Source organism: Fomitopsis serialis (genome assembly GCF_022376445.1).
Source record: "Fomitopsis serialis strain Sig1Antser10 chromosome Unknown B0H18scaffold_67, whole genome shotgun sequence".
NCBI classification, from domain to species: Eukaryota; Fungi; Basidiomycota; class Agaricomycetes; order Polyporales; family Fomitopsidaceae; genus Fomitopsis; species Fomitopsis serialis.
Window position 1 is genome coordinate 167,569 of NW_025955027.1, and position 16,146 is coordinate 183,714.

Consider the following 16,146-nt stretch of genomic DNA (forward strand, 5'->3'; position numbering starts at 1 on the left):
TACGGTTGTGTTCGCCTTGAATTTCTTCTGGACTTGTATACCACCACATTTATCGAATACCCCGGCAGGATATGCCATAGCCTGCGAGACCATCCCACTGATTCCTATTAGGCAGAGCTGTTGTCGCCACTGGTCCAGTACCAACTCCGACGAGTTGATGTTACTAATCTGAGCAAGTTCTTTGGTACGCGATCGTGACTAAATGGAATCCCCTCCTCCTCCTCCTGTGCACGTGCACATGTAAGTAGCTGTTTCCAAGTTGTTGCACGGTGAAGTCTTACGTAATCGAACATCCCCGCGTCCGAATTCAGAATCCACCGCTGCACCGTGCGCGCCCGTCGCATCTGCAACTTGACTGTAACCTTCATCTCGTGCTCTACGCCCTCACTACTCTAGACGACTTGCGAGGCGATACAAGCGCATGGTTCATCGCCCGGCAGACTCGCGCCTGCTCGTCAACCTCCTCTCGCACGAAAGGGACTACTCAAAGCACCTGGCGAACCTGCTTGAGCACTCCCAGCTTTCACTAGCTTCGTTTTCGGCCTATGCGTCTGCTTCGTCGCCACCACTCGCGCAAGCTATTATCACCGTAGCGGGGGCACTCTCGGGTGCGGATGATGCGCTGCGGAAGTATGCGTTCTCTGTGGAAAGCTGGCAGGCCCAGCTGAAGGCTCTGAAAGATCTCGAGGACGAAGTCGGGAATATCATGCGAGACCGGGAGATCCTGTGAGTTCCGTCCTCTTGTCATCAAATTCAACTGGCTGTCTCTGTTTCTACGCGTCTTGGTGGATGAGTGCCAACGCGTTCACACCGTGCTTGTACGGACTCCCGCTCTCTGTCTGGATCGCGTCGCAAGGTCGCGAGGTTATTCGTGCGGCTCATATTCGCCGCACTCTATTCATATCTCCTAGCCGAAGCTTTAGGTGGGCTACGTGTTCCCATACTCCCCAACACCGGCGAAGTAGAGTACGTAACAAGCTCAGAGCTGCACACACGTCACGGGTACCTTCGTAGGCTATAACAACCTACATATGACGCTGTAGGCAATGGTAGCCTGATACATGGTCTGACCGCTCTCTACACAGTGTGACGCGTCTCATCAAGGCGTCCAAGTCTCAGAAATCCAGCCGCGACTCAATAGTCGGATCTACGCCATCACCATCTTCCTCTTCCCTAACCGTTCGCCTCGAGGTCCCTGTTGGGGCCAAGTTGGGTGCCGCCCAGACCGAACTGCAAGCATGTGAGGCGCACTTAGCTACGAAGGAGCGAGAATTGGAGGAGATGCGCATTAGAGCGATTACAATCGGGCTGCAGGCGCGGTGTAAAGCGATGGTAGAGTGCGGCTGGGTGTGGGGAGAGATGGGCAAGGAAGGGTTGCGGGCCTTGGAGAGCGGAGACATGGCGACAGCGAACGGGAATGGCATAGGTGAGCTCATATCTTTGGAGGAGGGTTTCAAATTTTTGCCCTTCTTATCGCGGAGTTGCTACTGCTTTCACTCTCGCTGGCACCGTACATATGTCTCACCCTCCCTGCAGGCACCCATATGTACCCGCACCCCTCCTCCAACTCAGATTCCGGCCATGCAGCGTCTGACCTCTCCTCCCTAGCACCCTCCCAGTCGGCGTCGCAACTTAACGACGGGCCCTACCGAAGCCCGTCGCCCCCACGAAAGCCGCTTCCCCATGTCCAGGCGTACCGCCTGTCAATCCCGCCTGCGCACTCGATAGACGAACATGCCGTGCCAGACGGGCGACCCAAAGGCGCACCTCGGGCGAGCTGGCGCATCTCCGAGGTTCCAGAGCCTGACGAGGAAGCGGAGGGCGGAGGCAGCAGCGCGGACGAAGACGAAGCGGGCCTTGAAGTGCATGAGAACGAACGGTTCGCGAAGGGCAGGCCAAACGGCAAAGGAAAGGAGCGTGAAGTGGAGAGCAGGCCATTCTCGATTCGTTCACCTGCCTCCGGGAACGCCAGCTTACCGCCGCCGAGTCCATCCACGGACTCCGGATCTTTGGGCAAGAGGGAGCGCCATAGGAGCGGCTCAGCGAGTCTGTTTGGCCGGGCGATCGGTGCGCTGTTCCACCGGGATGCTAAGGAGAAGGAGAGGGGCAGTTCCCTGAGCCCTAGCAAGAGCAGTCCGAGCAAGATCGGTGGGTGGCGCACGCGCACTGACAGTAACATTGCGAAGGTCCGGGGCGGCAAAGGCGGAGCGAGAGCTCGGACGATGAAGAGCAGACGAGGCAGCTCTACTCGACGTGGTCCCCGAACTCCGCGACTGTGCCGAAGTCAGCGCCCGTGGTGCTGGGCGCATCGGCATCCACGAGCTCGGTGAATACGACTTCCAAGGGATCCCTCTCTGGTCAACGACTCAGGAAGGCGAAGCGGAGCTCGGTACAGGCACCCCCGCGTGCCCGGGATAAGGAGGCCACAGAGAAGGGCTGGGCTAGTGACACGCGGGCGGGAAACCAAACCTCAGCCGCTCGGGTTCGGCCAGCAAGCAGAAGGGTGCGAACACGTCAACGTCGAAGAGTAAAACCAAGGGCAAGGGATCGGCGAACGGGGACGCGCCATCGGGAGTGGCGCGAAGCAACAGAGGGTCTCTGCATTTGCTACTTTGGAGATGAACGGGGGCTCGGTGTCAAGGAACTCGTCCTTGTCGAGGCAGTCGATCACGAGCGCAGCGTCTGCCCCTGCGAGGATGCCTACGCGGTCCACAACGGTACCTGCTGTTCCGCATTTGGCGACTGCAGCTTCGGCGCGATCGCGTGCGATGTCCTTGCAGCCTGCTGAATCCTTGCCAGCTATACCTGCTTCTACGGCCTCCTCTCAGGCCGGTCCATCTTCTTCGGAATATATGAGGGGACACCGGAGGACGGCATCGACGTCTTCTGCTCTGCCCAATCGCTCGGGGCTCACGAGAAGCAACGACGGTCCGAGCCTGATGAGTATCGTCGAGGGCGTTGCGAGGCAGAACAAAGACGCGTGGGCCGCCCAGGATCCCAACCGGAAGCTGATTGACGTGAGAGCGCCCCCGCCGGTGAACGAGAATGCCGCGTTTGAGGAAGCATCCAAGGCCGCAGAGAACCGTGCTCAAGCAGAGTCGTCAAGTGGTCATAGTACCGTCCTGCATCTGGGCTGCCAACAAAGCAGTCTTCACCCCTGTTGCACCACGCGAAGATGTCCGCGTCCGCTTCTGCACCGACCTTGCCTGCGTCTAGCTCAACCCTCAGGCCTCCGATGCCGCTTCGCTCTGCCCTGCGCAATAACAGTCGGACCCCATCACCAAATCCTCCCCCTCCTCTGCGAGGTGCACCGAACGACAACAGCCGAGATGCGTCCCCGTCGCGTCCGATGACGGCTAGCCATGCCCCCATCGCCCATTCGAAACTGGCCGTAATCGACAAGGACGATGACGCCACCTCGATCTCATCGTATGCCACTGGGCGTGAGGACTTCGACGAGGACAGCACGCCCTTAGCTGAGCACGCGCCCGAGCCATCTCCGTTGCCCCCACCTCCGCCTCCGCACGACACGATAGGGAGCGATGTCTCGGGGAGTTCGACTACAACGGAGGGCGCCCCTACCCGGCGCAAGAGCGTGCGGATGTCCCTTCCGCCCACGTTCTCTGCCACGCCACCTGCGATAGACGATGATACTGATGAGGAGGCCAGGGGCCGCCATTCCCCGTGGGGACCTTCGGGCCAGTGGTCCACACGAATACACGATGGACAGGACCGCGATATGTGGCAGGACTCGGACGAGGAGGATGAAGACTACAGCAGAGCGAAGAGGTTGCTGACTCGAATGTCCAGGGGACGGACCTGATATATATCTGGGTTGCAAGCTCCGATTCTGTCCTCATGGTGATATTGATTGTTCGGTCGTCTCGCGATTATGCTACACTCTACTTAAATTCTCCCTCTGGTATCATTATTTCTATACACTCTCACTATGGACAACGACTGTCTGAATTGTATGTTTTTCTCGACATTGCACGTTACGTAATACACGAGCGCTCCGCAGACTAAGAACGCGACTGCAGTTGAGGGCCGTCCCAGCCACAATACTCTTCTTCCCCTACCACCACCACCGCTGCGCTCAGAACCCACATTATGTCTGACGGAGAGCAAATTCTGCCGCAGGATGAGGTCCAGCCCAAGGCTGAGGACGCGAACGCGCCGATAAACATCAAGGTTAGCCCATGTTGTCCTGGACGCCTGACCTTGGCGAGACGGGAGTGTTTGAACTTACCGTGGGCTTCGGTAGGTGACGACGCAGACGGGAGAGGAGGTGTTCTTCAAAATCAAACGGAACACGAAGCTGAGCAAGCTCCAGGGCGCGTACGCCGCGAAAGTAGGCAAGGATGTCAACAGCATTCGGTAAGTGGCACTGCTCGTCCCCTGTCGCCGCGTGCATCGCGAGAAGAATCGATGTTGCTGGAGCAGCAGAACGCGGTTCTATCGTGATGGCGCGGATCGTGGAACACCCGTAGCCACAGTGTTGTTCGGAGTTTGAGTACGATGTGCTAATCACCTATTAGATTTTTGTACGACGGTAACAGGATAAACGACGACGACACGCCAGCATCGCTGGACATGGAAGACAATGGTATGTGCACTTACATCCATGCACACCACCGCCGTCTCACATAACCTTTCCAGACACAATCGATGTAATGGTAGAACGTGAGTACGATCTCCTTGTCCTGTCAGCCACACAGGGGAAGCTGACCCGTTGCACGGCGGTGCGTTCCAGAGGTTGGCGGCTCAGCGTGACGTCGGGGCCGCCATGTATCTGTCTGTTATATGCTGTCTGTTCTGTAGTACCATACATGTCCGGTCATCGCTCGTCTCGGATTGTGCATAACGTTGTTAATTGTAGCCTTTTCTTCCGCCCCTTGTATGCTTGCTCATTCGTATTGCTGCGTCGCGTTCAACTTCCATGGCAACACTTGCTGCCGTTTAGTGAGGTGAAACCAAGGTGCGTCTGGTCGCTTGACCCGATTTGGTGAATATCTGAACTCATCCGTATGGCTAGACGGAACTTGATTCTCGAGACCGATTTCTCGCATTCATTAGTACAGGACTTGATGCACTGCAAGGCAGCGCGTAGCTTCGTCGTAAACAGGCTCGCCTCTCTAATACCTGGTTAACATGCCGCCAAATGCCGTGGATTCGACCACCAACGCTCACATACACAGCTAACAAGTAGCAGCCGTAGATGCTTAATGCGCATTACAGATTAGCTGCGAGGCTCAAGCAATGACTATCCTACAATGAAGATTCTACGTCTCAACTTCCGTTCGCACTACCGCCACACGAGGTCACTCTACCCTCCTAGGCAGCGCCTCCCAGTCCTTTCTCAGCCCCATGCGCTCGATGATCTTGGCAGGCATGCAGTAGACAGGGTCGAGGTCTTCCAGCCCACGGTAGCCTAGCAGCGACAAGCCTGAATAAGATCGAACGTGAACACGGTGTCCGCAAGCGATGCGGATGTAGCCTGTACAGACCTGCTACGCCGAAATGAGTGTGGAAGACATCGGGCTGGTCGCCCGGTCTGTCGGCTATCCCGCCATGCTCGGGGTCCTGAAGAACGGCATCAGTTCTCCGGAGGGATGTAGAGGAGCGTAAGCGGAGGGACGCACCTGCGCTGAGAGGATGAACGCGATGAGCTTCTCCGCGTCGATCCAGGGGACCTTCTTCAGGATCGCCATCGCGGAGAGGACCCAGTAGCTGTAACAGACCTGCGGGTGCCATCAGTTCGGCGACACAAGCAAATTCAAGGACGGGGGACTGACGTCTTCGAGCTTCTCTGGCCGCCCGTTCAGCCCGCCGTTAGGCAGCTGTCGCTCGGCGAGCCACCAGCCCAGCGTCGCCTGGTCGATCTCGTCTAGTCTGTCGAGGATCGCCAACGTCGCCGTGCACACGGTCACTGCGTTTTCTCGTCATGCACCGTTCTGCGTGCGATCGCGGTGGGGACGTACCCATCGCTGCGTGGCTCTCCGCGCCCGCCACGGCGCCGAACCCGCCGTCGAAGTTCCTGCACTGCCGGATGTACCCGACGGTCTTGTCGGCGTCGAGCTCGTGCAGCCGGCCGAGGAGCGAGAGGGCGTTGACCGCGCAGTAGAGGAAGCGGGTGTCGACTTCGCCCCACTGGTCGCCTGCGAAGACGCCGGAGGGCTGCTGGAGCGAGAGGATGACTGCGGCAGGACGATGGGTAAGAGGGTCCGACGGGTGAGCGGAGCAGCACGCACACTTGACTACACGGTCTACGTCCACCCGGTCCAGCGCGTCCTGGATGATGAGGATCTGGATCGCACTCAGCGTCGCGTGCAGGTGCGCGTCGTGGTCGGGGTGCGCGCCGAAGGCTCCTGCACGGTGCGCACGTCAGGAAGGAGGCCGGGGAGGACCGCGCAGGACGAACAGACCTGACCTGCCTCGTCGTCCCAGCAGCTCATGACAAAGTCGATCATCTCCTCGCGGTCGAGCGCGTCCTTGTGCCCCATGATGGTGAGCGCGGTGAGGCCCCAGTAGATGGCGTTCATCCGGAGGTGCGCGGTAAGATGGTACATGAGGTCATCTTTGCTCTGCGCAGAACTTAGAGGGTGTCGGGTTCGACGAAGACGGGTACGCACCTCTCCCAACGACTGGATGTACTTGACATGGAGAGGGACGAGCAGCTTGGACGATGAGTCCGACATCTTGCGGGCTGACCACCGCAAATACTGTACGTTTCGCCGTACTTCAGTACTTCAGTCTTATAAGTAGTACGTTTACGCGAGCAACGAAGGCAGATTGTGGCTTGTCGACTTCTTGTGAGTGACACCGATCCCCTGGTGCACAGAGAGTCGACGGTGATAGTCAAAAGAGAGAAGATCAAGCACAAACAGGGCCGGGCGCGTCTGATGGGGAGGTTCCTGAGTCCTGGTCTGGAAAGACTCAGGGATCCATGCAGCGCGTTCTCCGAATTCAACCCTCGACAGAGCGATACCTTTCATGCGGGACGGGCTGAACATGGACGCGTGGTGTCTGGCTATGTCGTATTACAATGCAACTACAGTCTATATCTCAGACTCCAAGCCGCAGTGTGGTGTCGCTCAAGCAATGCAAATAACTTTCCAGTGAGATAATATGCTAATGGCTACAGTGAAATGGGCAGTGACATGGAGGCGAATAAGATCCTTCATGACAGACAGAGACGAAGACCCGAATGGGTGATCGTGATGCAGAGTCTGAGAGGTTTTGCCAGACGCACTCATGCTGCGATGGCGATCGCTCGGGGCTGCTCATCGGCGATGGTAAGGCGGTCGAGAGCATCCTCGAACTTGTCTTCATCGCTGTCCTCATCCTCGTCCTCCTCGTCCTCCTCGTCTGCACCCTCCTCAGCCGCGCCCTCGTCCTCGTCATCAGGCTCGTCCTCGTAATCAAGCTAATACGGGCGGTCAGTCAACGATGAAACTCAGATGCGCAAAGCGTACGCACAGGATCGTATACGACTCGTATAATCAGGCTGCAGCTCGGACATGTCGCAATGTCCTCGTAGTTAGCCAGCTGCTTGCGGGAGATCTCGAAACGATCGCCGCAAGGACAGGGGTAGTGGTACACCCGCTTCTCCTCGTCCCATGCCATATCCTCGATCTCGACCTCGTCGTAGTATGCACCCATCGTAGAGACAGTGAAGGCCCGCAGGCTCTGGTCGCCGGTGAAACTGGGGCCGCAGCAGACGAAAGGTGGACGCACAAGTAAGAGTCAACACTGCACTTGTGATTCGTCTCTTGGGTCCAGATCATGTGCCCGAGCGATGAATCGCCAGGAAAGGCAGTTGTTTGGCAGGAGCCTCCGATCCAAACAACCACCCGACTTCAGCCACCCGTCACTGACTTCGGGATCCTTAGGCTATTGCACCTCCACGTCGGCACGTACAGGTGTAGCTCGCAGGCCCACACAGTAACGAGGATATCTTCTCCTGAATCATAAAACCCGCTTGATAGCTCCCGGATGCGTAGTGCCTACAGAAGTCTGGTGCGGAGAAGTAATTTCAGCAAAAGACTCTTTGCCTCGCTTGCCGAGGGACAGCCGGCGTATGATGGTGAGTATCATACCCACGCCTATGTAAGACCTACTCATTTGCGTTGGAAGTCTGCATCATTGGCGGAGGTCATGCAGGCTGCGAGGCGGCAGCGGGTGCGGCAAGAGCGGGTGCGCGGACAGTGCTGTTAACTCAGAAACTGGACAACATCGGCGAGCTCTCCTGCAACCCGTCTTTTGGTGGAGTAGGGAAGGGGACCCTGGTGCGAGAAGTTGACGCGCTTGACGGAGTTTGTGCACGCGTTGCGGGTGAGTCGTACTAGAGCTGCGGGCGGACTGGGGCTCACATGGTCGTTCAGATAAGGCTGGTATTCAGTTTCAGATTCTAAACCGCTCGAAGGGACCCGCAGTGTGGGTACGTAATCGGTCCTTGTGCTTTCTTGTATATATTGACCATAACGTCTTGTAGGGCCCTCGAGCTCAGATTGACCGCAAGCTGTACAAGAAGCACATGCAGGAAGCTTTGCACGGCTACCGTAACCTCGACATCCGTGCGGCGAGTGTCTTCGATCTCGTCATCAATCGTTCGCCAGAGGGGCCCTCCGGGAGCTGGGGCAAGATTGAAGGTGTCCAACTAGGTGTGTGGGCTGCACGCTTCGATAGCACGCCTGTCCTCAGTCTTACGTAGACTCCGGGGAGATCATCAAGTGCTCCCAAGTCGTCATATGCACGGGCACGTTCCTGTCCGGTGAAATACACATCGGTCAGTCGGTGCATGCGGTACACGGTCGTTTTGCTCATCGGTGTTCAGGCATGAAGCGATTTCCAGCTGGCCGCATCAATGAAGCGCCCTCCGTCGGCCTCTCAGGGTCCCTCAGAAGTGCAGGCTTCCAGCTCGGCCGACTGCAGACAGGCACGCCAGCGAGGCTGCTCAAGGACAGCATCGACTTCACGCAGATGGACGTCCAGAAAGGAGATGCTGCTCCGCACCCATTCAGCTATATGAACACCACCGTTGACAATGCTGTCAGTCGACATCTTGTCCATCGTTTGTGATTGCTTCCGGCTCATCCTGTGTGCGCTTTTTAGGGCGACCAAATAGACTGCTATTTGACACGAACCGCGCCGGCGACACATCAGGTCATCCGAGATAACCTGCATCTCAGCTGCCACATCCAGGAGACGAGGAACGGTACGTGCGCCCGCACTTCATCAGCTCATTGTGAACTCATCGAGGCCGAACCAGGCCCTCGTTACTGCCCCTCGCTCGAGTCCAAGGTCCTGCGCTTCCCTCAGAAGGAGAGTCATCGGGTATGGCTCGAGCCTGAAGGATACGACTCGGGTACTTCGCCATTCAGCTGCAAATGTTCCGTGACCTGTGCTAACATCATGTCACTAGACCTCATCTATCCGAACGGGCTCTCGTGCAGTATGCCCGAGGGCGTGCAAGAGGTTCTGTACCGCACAGTCCCCGGACTAGAGAACGTCAAGCTTGTACGGCCTGCGTATGGTGTCGAGTACGACTACGTCGATCCGAGAGAGCTGAGACGTGAGTGCATGCTACTTATTCGGGTTACGACCAAACCTGATTGTTGGTGGTTCTCAGCTACGTTGGAGACCAAACGAATCAAGGTTAGAGTGGCCGCAAACTTCGCTCTTCCCAACTGACTGGTTTGCAGGGTCTGTTCCTCGCGGGCCAGATCAACGGTTCGTCACGCTTTGTTATACCATCTCGCGCAAACTTTGGCTGACTACTCAGAGTAGGGACAACTGGATACGAAGAAGCCGCTGCGCAAGGGGTCTTGGCGGGCATCAACGCAGGGCTCGCCGCGGTCCAGCGGCCACCGTTGATTCTGTCTCGTGCAGACGGCTATATCGGTGTTATGGTCGACGACCTCATCGTCAAGGGAGCGGAGGAGCCTTGTCAGTCTCTTCAGTGATCCGGGAGTGTGCCTTGTCTGAAGGGGGGGTCATCAGATCGTATGTTCACTTCGAGATCGGAGTACCGCGTGTCGATCAGAAGTGACAACGCGGACTTGCGTCTGACTGGAAAAGGTACCTGGATGCTCTGCGCCTCATTGTGTGAGCTCACGCTGTTTGACAGGACGCGAGGCGGGGGTCGTCTCAGAGGAGCGTTGGTTGTGGTTTGGACGGACACAAGGCGAAGTACAGCGCGTCACTGAGGCGCTCCAGTCGTACACGCTCACTCCACACGTGAGTCGAGTTCATCCTGGTTAGAGTATGCTCGTCTGAACTACGTTTGCAGCAATGGAGAAGACTCGGCTTTGACGTCAAACAGGACGGCATCTGGAGAAGGTCCGTATCCTCGTCATGCAGAACATCGACCCATCCTGACCTTGTCTCAACAATAGCGCCTACGAGATGCTCCACAACCCGAACATCAAAATCAGCCAGTTGTTCGAAGCTGTCCCGGACCTCACCTCCGTCGAGCTGCAGGTCCTTGAGCGGGTCGAGAACGAGGGTGAGTTGTAGAGGCTGTCGTATCGTCTCACGCTCATGACGATTGTGAAGCTGCGTACAAGATCTTCTTACAACGACAAGAGGCCGACGTGCGTGCCTTCATGGACGACGAGTCGCTCGTACTCGATCCAAGCCTTGATTATACGTCAGTGGATGGACTGAGTCTTGAGGTCAAGGAGCGGTTGCGGCGCATTAGGCCTACGAGCTTCGTGAGTGATCTTCTTCACGAGCAGTCCCTCGTACTGATACGAACGTTCGTGCGCAAAGGGTGTTGCGAAGCGTATGGAGGGGATGACGCCGGCCTCTCTGGTCGTTTTGCTGAGATACGCCAAGCGCATGCATGGTCGGGCTGCCGCTCTGGGTTCTGTAGCGACGTAGACCATGAGGATGTCAAAATTACTTGTACTCATGATGCTTTAGTCCACGGTTGTAGTGTCGCTAATCTTACACATGCTATGATATACGTTGTTGTCAGTGTCCCAGATTATCCAGATGCTTTTGCTTGGAAATTACTGGCTTGTCTCCCTCTCAGACCTGATGTCTCGGATTTGGACCGCTAGATCAGAAGGCCTACTATATAGCATGGTAGTCGATGGAGCTCGCGAGCCTCAACCCATCATACAGTATGTACAGTACCATAAAAGCACAGTATCAGTTCTACAATAGTGGTGTCCGCGGGTTAGCATCCCGTATTGTTTGTACATATATCTTTTGCAGCGAATTCCGATCCGCCTTTGGGCGGGTTGCTCTTGAGGAGGACGTATAAGGGACCTCAGCAGCAGGGTTCCTGCAACGTGCTTTGCCGATCCCAAGTGCTCCCAATTCTCAGTCGAACTCTACATCCTTGATGTCGTCGCGCAACAACAGGTGTACAGGAGGACTGTCCTTGCTGATGTCTTGGCGCCAGTCGCGGTTATACGGTGTCCGCTCAAGTCTCAGGGCCATGATTGTGTCTGTGACGTGTGGTGAGTGAATATTCTCATGGAGGACTCAAAGAATCGAATGCAGACCACGATCAAGCCACGCAGTGACGCCTTCGCTCTGGCGGAGAATGAGGAACGAGACCAACGGGATCCCGGCTTTAGGCTGTTCCCTGAGTAACCCCTCGCAATACTCAAGGCCCTCGCCGCGATTGAGTTTCAAGATGCGCTCGTCTCAGAGTAGACGTCGGACATGCGGACCACCGAGCATTTGACGATCTTGAACTTGTCCTTCGCGAGCGGGCCCGCGTTGGGAACGTACACGGACTGTTCGACGACGAGGTGCGTGCGTGCGCGGTCGGGGTTTTCGTGCAGCCGCAGCGCGTTGACGTAGGGCCATTGGTCGACGGCGTCGCGCCAGGCGTTCCAATCTTTCTCCCGTTGTGCGGCGGACGTGTCCGTCAGAGAGAGAAGCGCGATTTTCTTGTTCAAGGTCGCGATGTCTCTGAGGGAAGGCAGGTCAGCATAGGTTAGGCCTGCCCGGCGACTCGTCCCTTTGCACTCACTTGCAAGCGTCCCTGTCGGTCGAGTAAGCTGTGGTAAGTACTGTCATGAGCAATACTCGATCAAGAACTCACTTGTGTAACGGCCAATCTTGCTTCTGACATTCGCGAGAGCTAAAGGACGGTTCAGCTGCAGGTCCTGTCATCTACCCTGCCCGAAGGATATCGCACCAATAGTAGATCTTCTTGCACTTTGAGCACACGAACAGCTTCACCATCGGTTCCCGAGAAAAGCACTGCCTGCATTGCATGACAAGGCGGTGGTCGGTCTTGTCGGTGTGCTCGCGGCCTTCGATCCAGGACGGCCCACCGAGCGCTTCCAGAATCGGGCTCGCAGGTTCACCAACCGGCATCAGAAGCTCCCGGAGCATCGTGTCAGGCAGTAGATGCGGGTTCTTGCGGAACCACTTAATGAGCCACTTCTCCCTATTCCGAACATGAGATCTGCACACGAGAGTGAAGCAACCTCAGGGGCCTCACTGTTTCTTTGCGGCGCCCGGCTTTCCGCGCCGTCGCAGGATGCGAGATAGGAATATCTTCGCTTTGACTAGATCGCGTAGCCCGTCTGCGTTGGACGCAGGCGAGTCGGCGAGTCGCTCGAGCAGCGCCTCCGCCGTTGTATCATCCTCGCCGCTTCGCGTCAGAGCTTCCGCGAAGACTATCAAGAGTTCACTTCCCACGTGCGTGCATGTCAGAGTCTATCGACGTCGATCACAGACATATTTGACCAACCGCTGTGTTTTGAAGAGCGATGCAGCCGAACTACCCGATAATGCATACTCGATGATCTCCTTCTGGTACTTCGCAGCATCACCTGGTCGATTGACTTCCGGTTTTCTGGGAGGAATCGCGGAGAGACAGCAGAGCGTCAGGGGAGCACAACGGCGGTACTGAAGTGGCTCACAAGAGAAGCAGAGTGAGCTTCGCTTTTGCTTGCAAGCGCTACAGCGTCCATCAGCAGCTGAGTAAGACACCCTTAAGAGACGTGGGTCGGCGCAGCTCACCATGAACAGTCTACCATTGCTCGTCAGAGCGCCTTGCGTGACAGCCCGTCCGCCAGAATTGGATGAGCTGTCCTCAGCTCGGACAATATGCCCAAAAGCGACGAGTTGCGCGTCCGTGCATTCGTGAGAACATCGACGAATTGCTCCAAGGCCCAGACTACTGATTCGAGGATATCCTTGGGGGCTGATTACCACACCGTTCAGTACCAGTACCACAATGCAGGCTATGTCCCATTACCGTCATCGATGTGGATGAGGAAGCTGTACTTGAAGAGTCGGTGCACCTCGGTATTGAACACAAGCGATCGCGGGACTGGGTCTCGTACGATCTCGCCTGTGCGTGCATTTTGCAGGAAAATCACGTCCTGCGCGGGCGTCATTGCCACGCTCTCTTTCAGTCCAGGCACTGAGGTTCACAGTGTGACGATATGCGCAGACAAATAGCGTTCTCTGCTGCGTACCTCTCGCGATGTCCTGCCTAACCAAGTCGAGGTCTGGCAACTGTCCGCGCGTAACGCGAGACTCTTGACTGTCTGTCAGCTGCAGAACGAATTGGAGGCGTTGGCGCCGCTGAGCTGGCGGAGAGCTCATCATGATATTTGCAGAAACACGGTTGCGAGAACGGAATGAGGGAGCTGGAAGCTATTGCTAAAGGCGAGGGCCTCAGGCGCGCAGCGGTTTGCAACAGGCGCTGAGTCACGGGACGTCCATATCCCTGCATGAGTTTCCTTATCGAGACTGATAGTGGCCTCTGTCCAGATCTTCCTCGGGTGTTCAGTATCGGTTTCTGTCTCAAAACGGTTAAATAACTCTCTCGCACTCCTTCGTCGGTTTCAGGCTCGCGGAAAGGTGTCTGCAGCGAGTTTATGTAACGCAGCATCCCCATATGGTACCTCGAAAGCCTAACCTGAACCCGTCACATTTACGCATGTTTTCAGGCCTGATTCACGCTGAGAATGTGATTCAGTCTGGAATTGGCGAGTGATGATGCATATGACTCCCATACACCCCGGCACTGGTTCTCTGCGATATGATGAAAGAATATACGAGTCGATGAAGCCAAGTCCATGCTCTTTCTACGTCCCTTGGTGCCCCAATGGGGTCAGTCATCCAGCAAGACACCAAGGTATGTTGAGCTCCGTGCCGGCTTGTACGGCTTGCATTTCCCCTTATGATGTTTCCAGTCCTCCTTCTGACATTTCCTAGGAGGCGCACAGTACGCCACACTCTTGCAGCGCGAACACACCAGCAACGCCTTCCCCGAGCCGTCCTTTTGCGCTCTCGCACAGAAAGCACAAGCCTTGATCCCAGGCACCCTCCTCCGCTCGTCCTCCTCCAGCACGATGTCCCACATCGGAAACTCCATCTGGGACCGCGTCACCCCATACGCCTGTATCATCTGCTGGTGCGAGCTCGACATGACCCACCGCGCCGACACCCCGTCGTTGTTCAGCACGTCCAGGTTCCCGCCGTGCGCGAAGAACCACGCGAGCGCGTCCCGCGCCCTCTTCTTCGCCGCCGCGTCGTACCCGCGCAGCATCGCCACCTCCGCCGCGGCTGTGTCGCCGTAGCGGTTCCGCGCGTTCACGTCCCCGCCCGCGTCGTGCAGGATCTGCGCGTACTCGGGGTCGAACGTGGGCTTCGTCGAGATGGCGTGGTAGATCGCCTGCGCGCCCGACAGGTCCGTCCCGTCCACGGGCACCTTCACCTCGTCGATAAGAAACCTGGCGGCCCGGAGGTGCTCTGCGCGCATCGGCGGGAGCAGGAGCGTGCTTAAGAGAATGAGATTGAAGATCGGGACCTGCGTCGGGCCCCAGCGCTTTTCGTAGATCTCCCGGACCACAGCTGCGCGTGGATCGGGTGCGCCGCTCTGCGAGTGCGCGTGGGTGCGGTCGCGGATGACTTCTTTTACGGCGTCGAGACGTCCGAAAAAGACTGCGATCCCGAGGTCGTCCGTGAGGTCCCTCTTCGGGAGCATGTGGTTGGAGCTGAACCATCTTCTCAACCGGGCTGCTTCAACACCCTTGAGAGGGTCGTTACTGTTTCACAAATCGGCGTCAAACACGCGAACTGCAACTACGACGAGAATGCGCACCTTTTGGCTAGCTCCTCTTCGGTTCTGTCAGAAGGATGGTCAGTACAGCACATAGGCAAAGAGTGGAGTAGTCGCCTGCCTCCCTTCTCCAGCGTTCAGCTGGCGCAGAATTTCCAAACCCCTCGCGTTGTCCTGCGAATTCATGGCTAGCCCTTATCCACTCTCAGGTTATTCCGTAGTGACAGTACGGTTGAACTTGGGATGACCCGGGACAATCCCGCTTCGGCTATCATATATCATCGATCATCCCTTCTCCGCCAGATCGCCATGAGGCTACTGCCTGGCCTCGGTGTTCCTCTTGAATTTACGTCGCTCCAGCTGAAGTCACCTGCCACCGTTGTATATGGAAGAAGGCAAACCGGTCTGACAGAACGCATCAGCTCAGAAGACAAACCTCAGATTCATAATCCACGCGTAAGTGCAGTTATGTGTCGTATTTTGCGCCGAGGACAAGTATATATGCGACTATTGTTGTGTGTCAGACTTGGAATATCACTGTAGGAATAAAGTTTGGTTGAGAGCCGACTAAACGACACTGGAAGTCTCGCAACCTGCACGCACCCAAAGCGGTAAGGCGCATCCCATATGTAGTAGGATTGTGGCGGGAGAGCATGGCAGCTTGCCAGTTTGTGGCTGTCACCGACACGACTTGTTGAATTTTAGTGATGACGTCGGAGGCGGTTTAATGACGCCAGCGGACGTTCGGTCGTGTCCATGTCAACCCTGTGCCCATCCATATATAAGACGGAAAGCGGTGAATCTGTTCAACGTCCCCCCTCTCTCGCGTACTGCCATCTGCTTTCGTCAAAGAAGATTTTAAAAAAGGGTGAACACTGATGAATCACTCAACCAAGAGGGCCCAGAGGCGACGCACCCACATATGGATCCTCAGCGTGGGCGGTTACCCGGGCATATAATGCGGGGAAGCCGGGAAGCTTGAACTGTAAGCATCATGCACCGGCATGTGGTGCGTCTCTCCTCCTCCACAACAATCTCTTGATAATCGTGCGTTACGTGCAGCGTTGCTGAGATGGCACGCTTACATACACCCCGATAGC

General features: G+C 56.6%; 7 protein-coding genes across 7 annotated transcripts; 3 read left to right on the plus strand and 4 right to left on the minus strand.

Moving 5' to 3' along the window:
• The first annotated feature begins 200 nt into the window (after positions 1 to 200).
• Positions 201 to 4,062, plus strand: B0H18DRAFT_1023779 (uncharacterized protein). The gene is made up of 7 exons (XM_048029658.1): positions 201 to 240; positions 312 to 726; positions 1,086 to 1,426; positions 1,537 to 2,186; positions 2,213 to 2,444; positions 2,539 to 3,119; positions 3,146 to 4,062. The coding sequence occupies exons 2-7, from the start codon at positions 422 to 424 to the stop codon at positions 3,821 to 3,823; spliced, it is 2,787 nt and encodes a 928-aa protein (XP_047890322.1). The 5' UTR covers positions 201 to 240; positions 312 to 421; the 3' UTR covers positions 3,824 to 4,062.
• B0H18DRAFT_1023780 (ubiquitin-like protein) lies at positions 4,063 to 5,146 on the plus strand. Its single transcript, XM_048029659.1, has 6 exons — positions 4,063 to 4,191; positions 4,265 to 4,377; positions 4,539 to 4,606; positions 4,660 to 4,683; positions 4,754 to 4,978; positions 5,036 to 5,146. The coding sequence occupies exons 1-5, from the start codon at positions 4,111 to 4,113 to the stop codon at positions 4,771 to 4,773; spliced, it is 306 nt and encodes a 101-aa protein (XP_047890323.1). The 5' UTR covers positions 4,063 to 4,110; the 3' UTR covers positions 4,774 to 4,978; positions 5,036 to 5,146.
• Positions 5,047 to 6,983, minus strand: B0H18DRAFT_589809 (rab geranylgeranyltransferase). Its single transcript, XM_048038687.1, has 8 exons — positions 6,633 to 6,983; positions 6,431 to 6,584; positions 6,252 to 6,368; positions 5,982 to 6,197; positions 5,796 to 5,929; positions 5,643 to 5,741; positions 5,508 to 5,583; positions 5,047 to 5,446 (listed from the first exon to the last, which is right to left on the minus strand). Exons 1-8 carry the CDS (start codon positions 6,696 to 6,698, stop codon positions 5,322 to 5,324), a joined length of 987 nt encoding a protein of 328 aa, XP_047890324.1. The 5' UTR covers positions 6,699 to 6,983; the 3' UTR covers positions 5,047 to 5,321.
• Positions 6,984 to 6,998: 15 nt separating this feature from the next.
• B0H18DRAFT_1023787 (uncharacterized protein) lies at positions 6,999 to 7,749 on the minus strand. The gene has a single exon (XM_048029660.1). It carries the CDS (start codon positions 7,660 to 7,662, stop codon positions 7,444 to 7,446), a length of 219 nt encoding a protein of 72 aa, XP_047890325.1. The 5' UTR covers positions 7,663 to 7,749; the 3' UTR covers positions 6,999 to 7,443.
• Positions 7,750 to 7,836: 87 nt separating this feature from the next.
• On the plus strand, positions 7,837 to 11,265 carry B0H18DRAFT_589947 (glucose inhibited division protein A-domain-containing protein). Its single transcript, XM_048038688.1, has 18 exons — positions 7,837 to 8,086; positions 8,137 to 8,334; positions 8,385 to 8,440; positions 8,495 to 8,663; positions 8,714 to 8,788; positions 8,837 to 9,051; positions 9,115 to 9,217; positions 9,272 to 9,367; positions 9,425 to 9,574; positions 9,632 to 9,657; positions 9,705 to 9,732; positions 9,790 to 9,948; positions 10,003 to 10,080; positions 10,130 to 10,239; positions 10,292 to 10,341; positions 10,398 to 10,507; positions 10,558 to 10,715; positions 10,774 to 11,265. The coding sequence occupies exons 1-18, from the start codon at positions 7,996 to 7,998 to the stop codon at positions 10,882 to 10,884; spliced, it is 1,983 nt and encodes a 660-aa protein (XP_047890326.1). The 5' UTR covers positions 7,837 to 7,995; the 3' UTR covers positions 10,885 to 11,265.
• A 66-nt stretch (positions 11,266 to 11,331) lies between these two features.
• B0H18DRAFT_1121877 (uncharacterized protein) lies at positions 11,332 to 13,584 on the minus strand (the record flags this gene model as incomplete). The annotated part of the gene is made up of 13 exons (XM_048034418.1): positions 11,332 to 11,459; positions 11,517 to 11,628; positions 11,688 to 11,931; positions 11,993 to 12,004; positions 12,065 to 12,103; positions 12,161 to 12,415; positions 12,470 to 12,661; positions 12,722 to 12,826; positions 12,894 to 12,931; positions 12,994 to 13,003; positions 13,078 to 13,177; positions 13,232 to 13,399; positions 13,455 to 13,584. 13 exons carry the CDS (start codon positions 13,582 to 13,584, stop codon positions 11,332 to 11,334), a joined length of 1,533 nt encoding a protein of 510 aa, XP_047890327.1.
• Positions 13,585 to 13,955: 371 nt separating this feature from the next.
• On the minus strand, positions 13,956 to 15,725 carry B0H18DRAFT_590051 (uncharacterized protein). Its single transcript, XM_048038689.1, has 4 exons — positions 15,650 to 15,725; positions 15,168 to 15,583; positions 15,089 to 15,112; positions 13,956 to 15,032 (listed from the first exon to the last, which is right to left on the minus strand). Exons 2-4 carry the CDS (start codon positions 15,230 to 15,232, stop codon positions 14,096 to 14,098), a joined length of 1,026 nt encoding a protein of 341 aa, XP_047890328.1. The 5' UTR covers positions 15,233 to 15,583; positions 15,650 to 15,725; the 3' UTR covers positions 13,956 to 14,095.
• Positions 15,726 to 16,146: the final 421 nt, after the last annotated feature.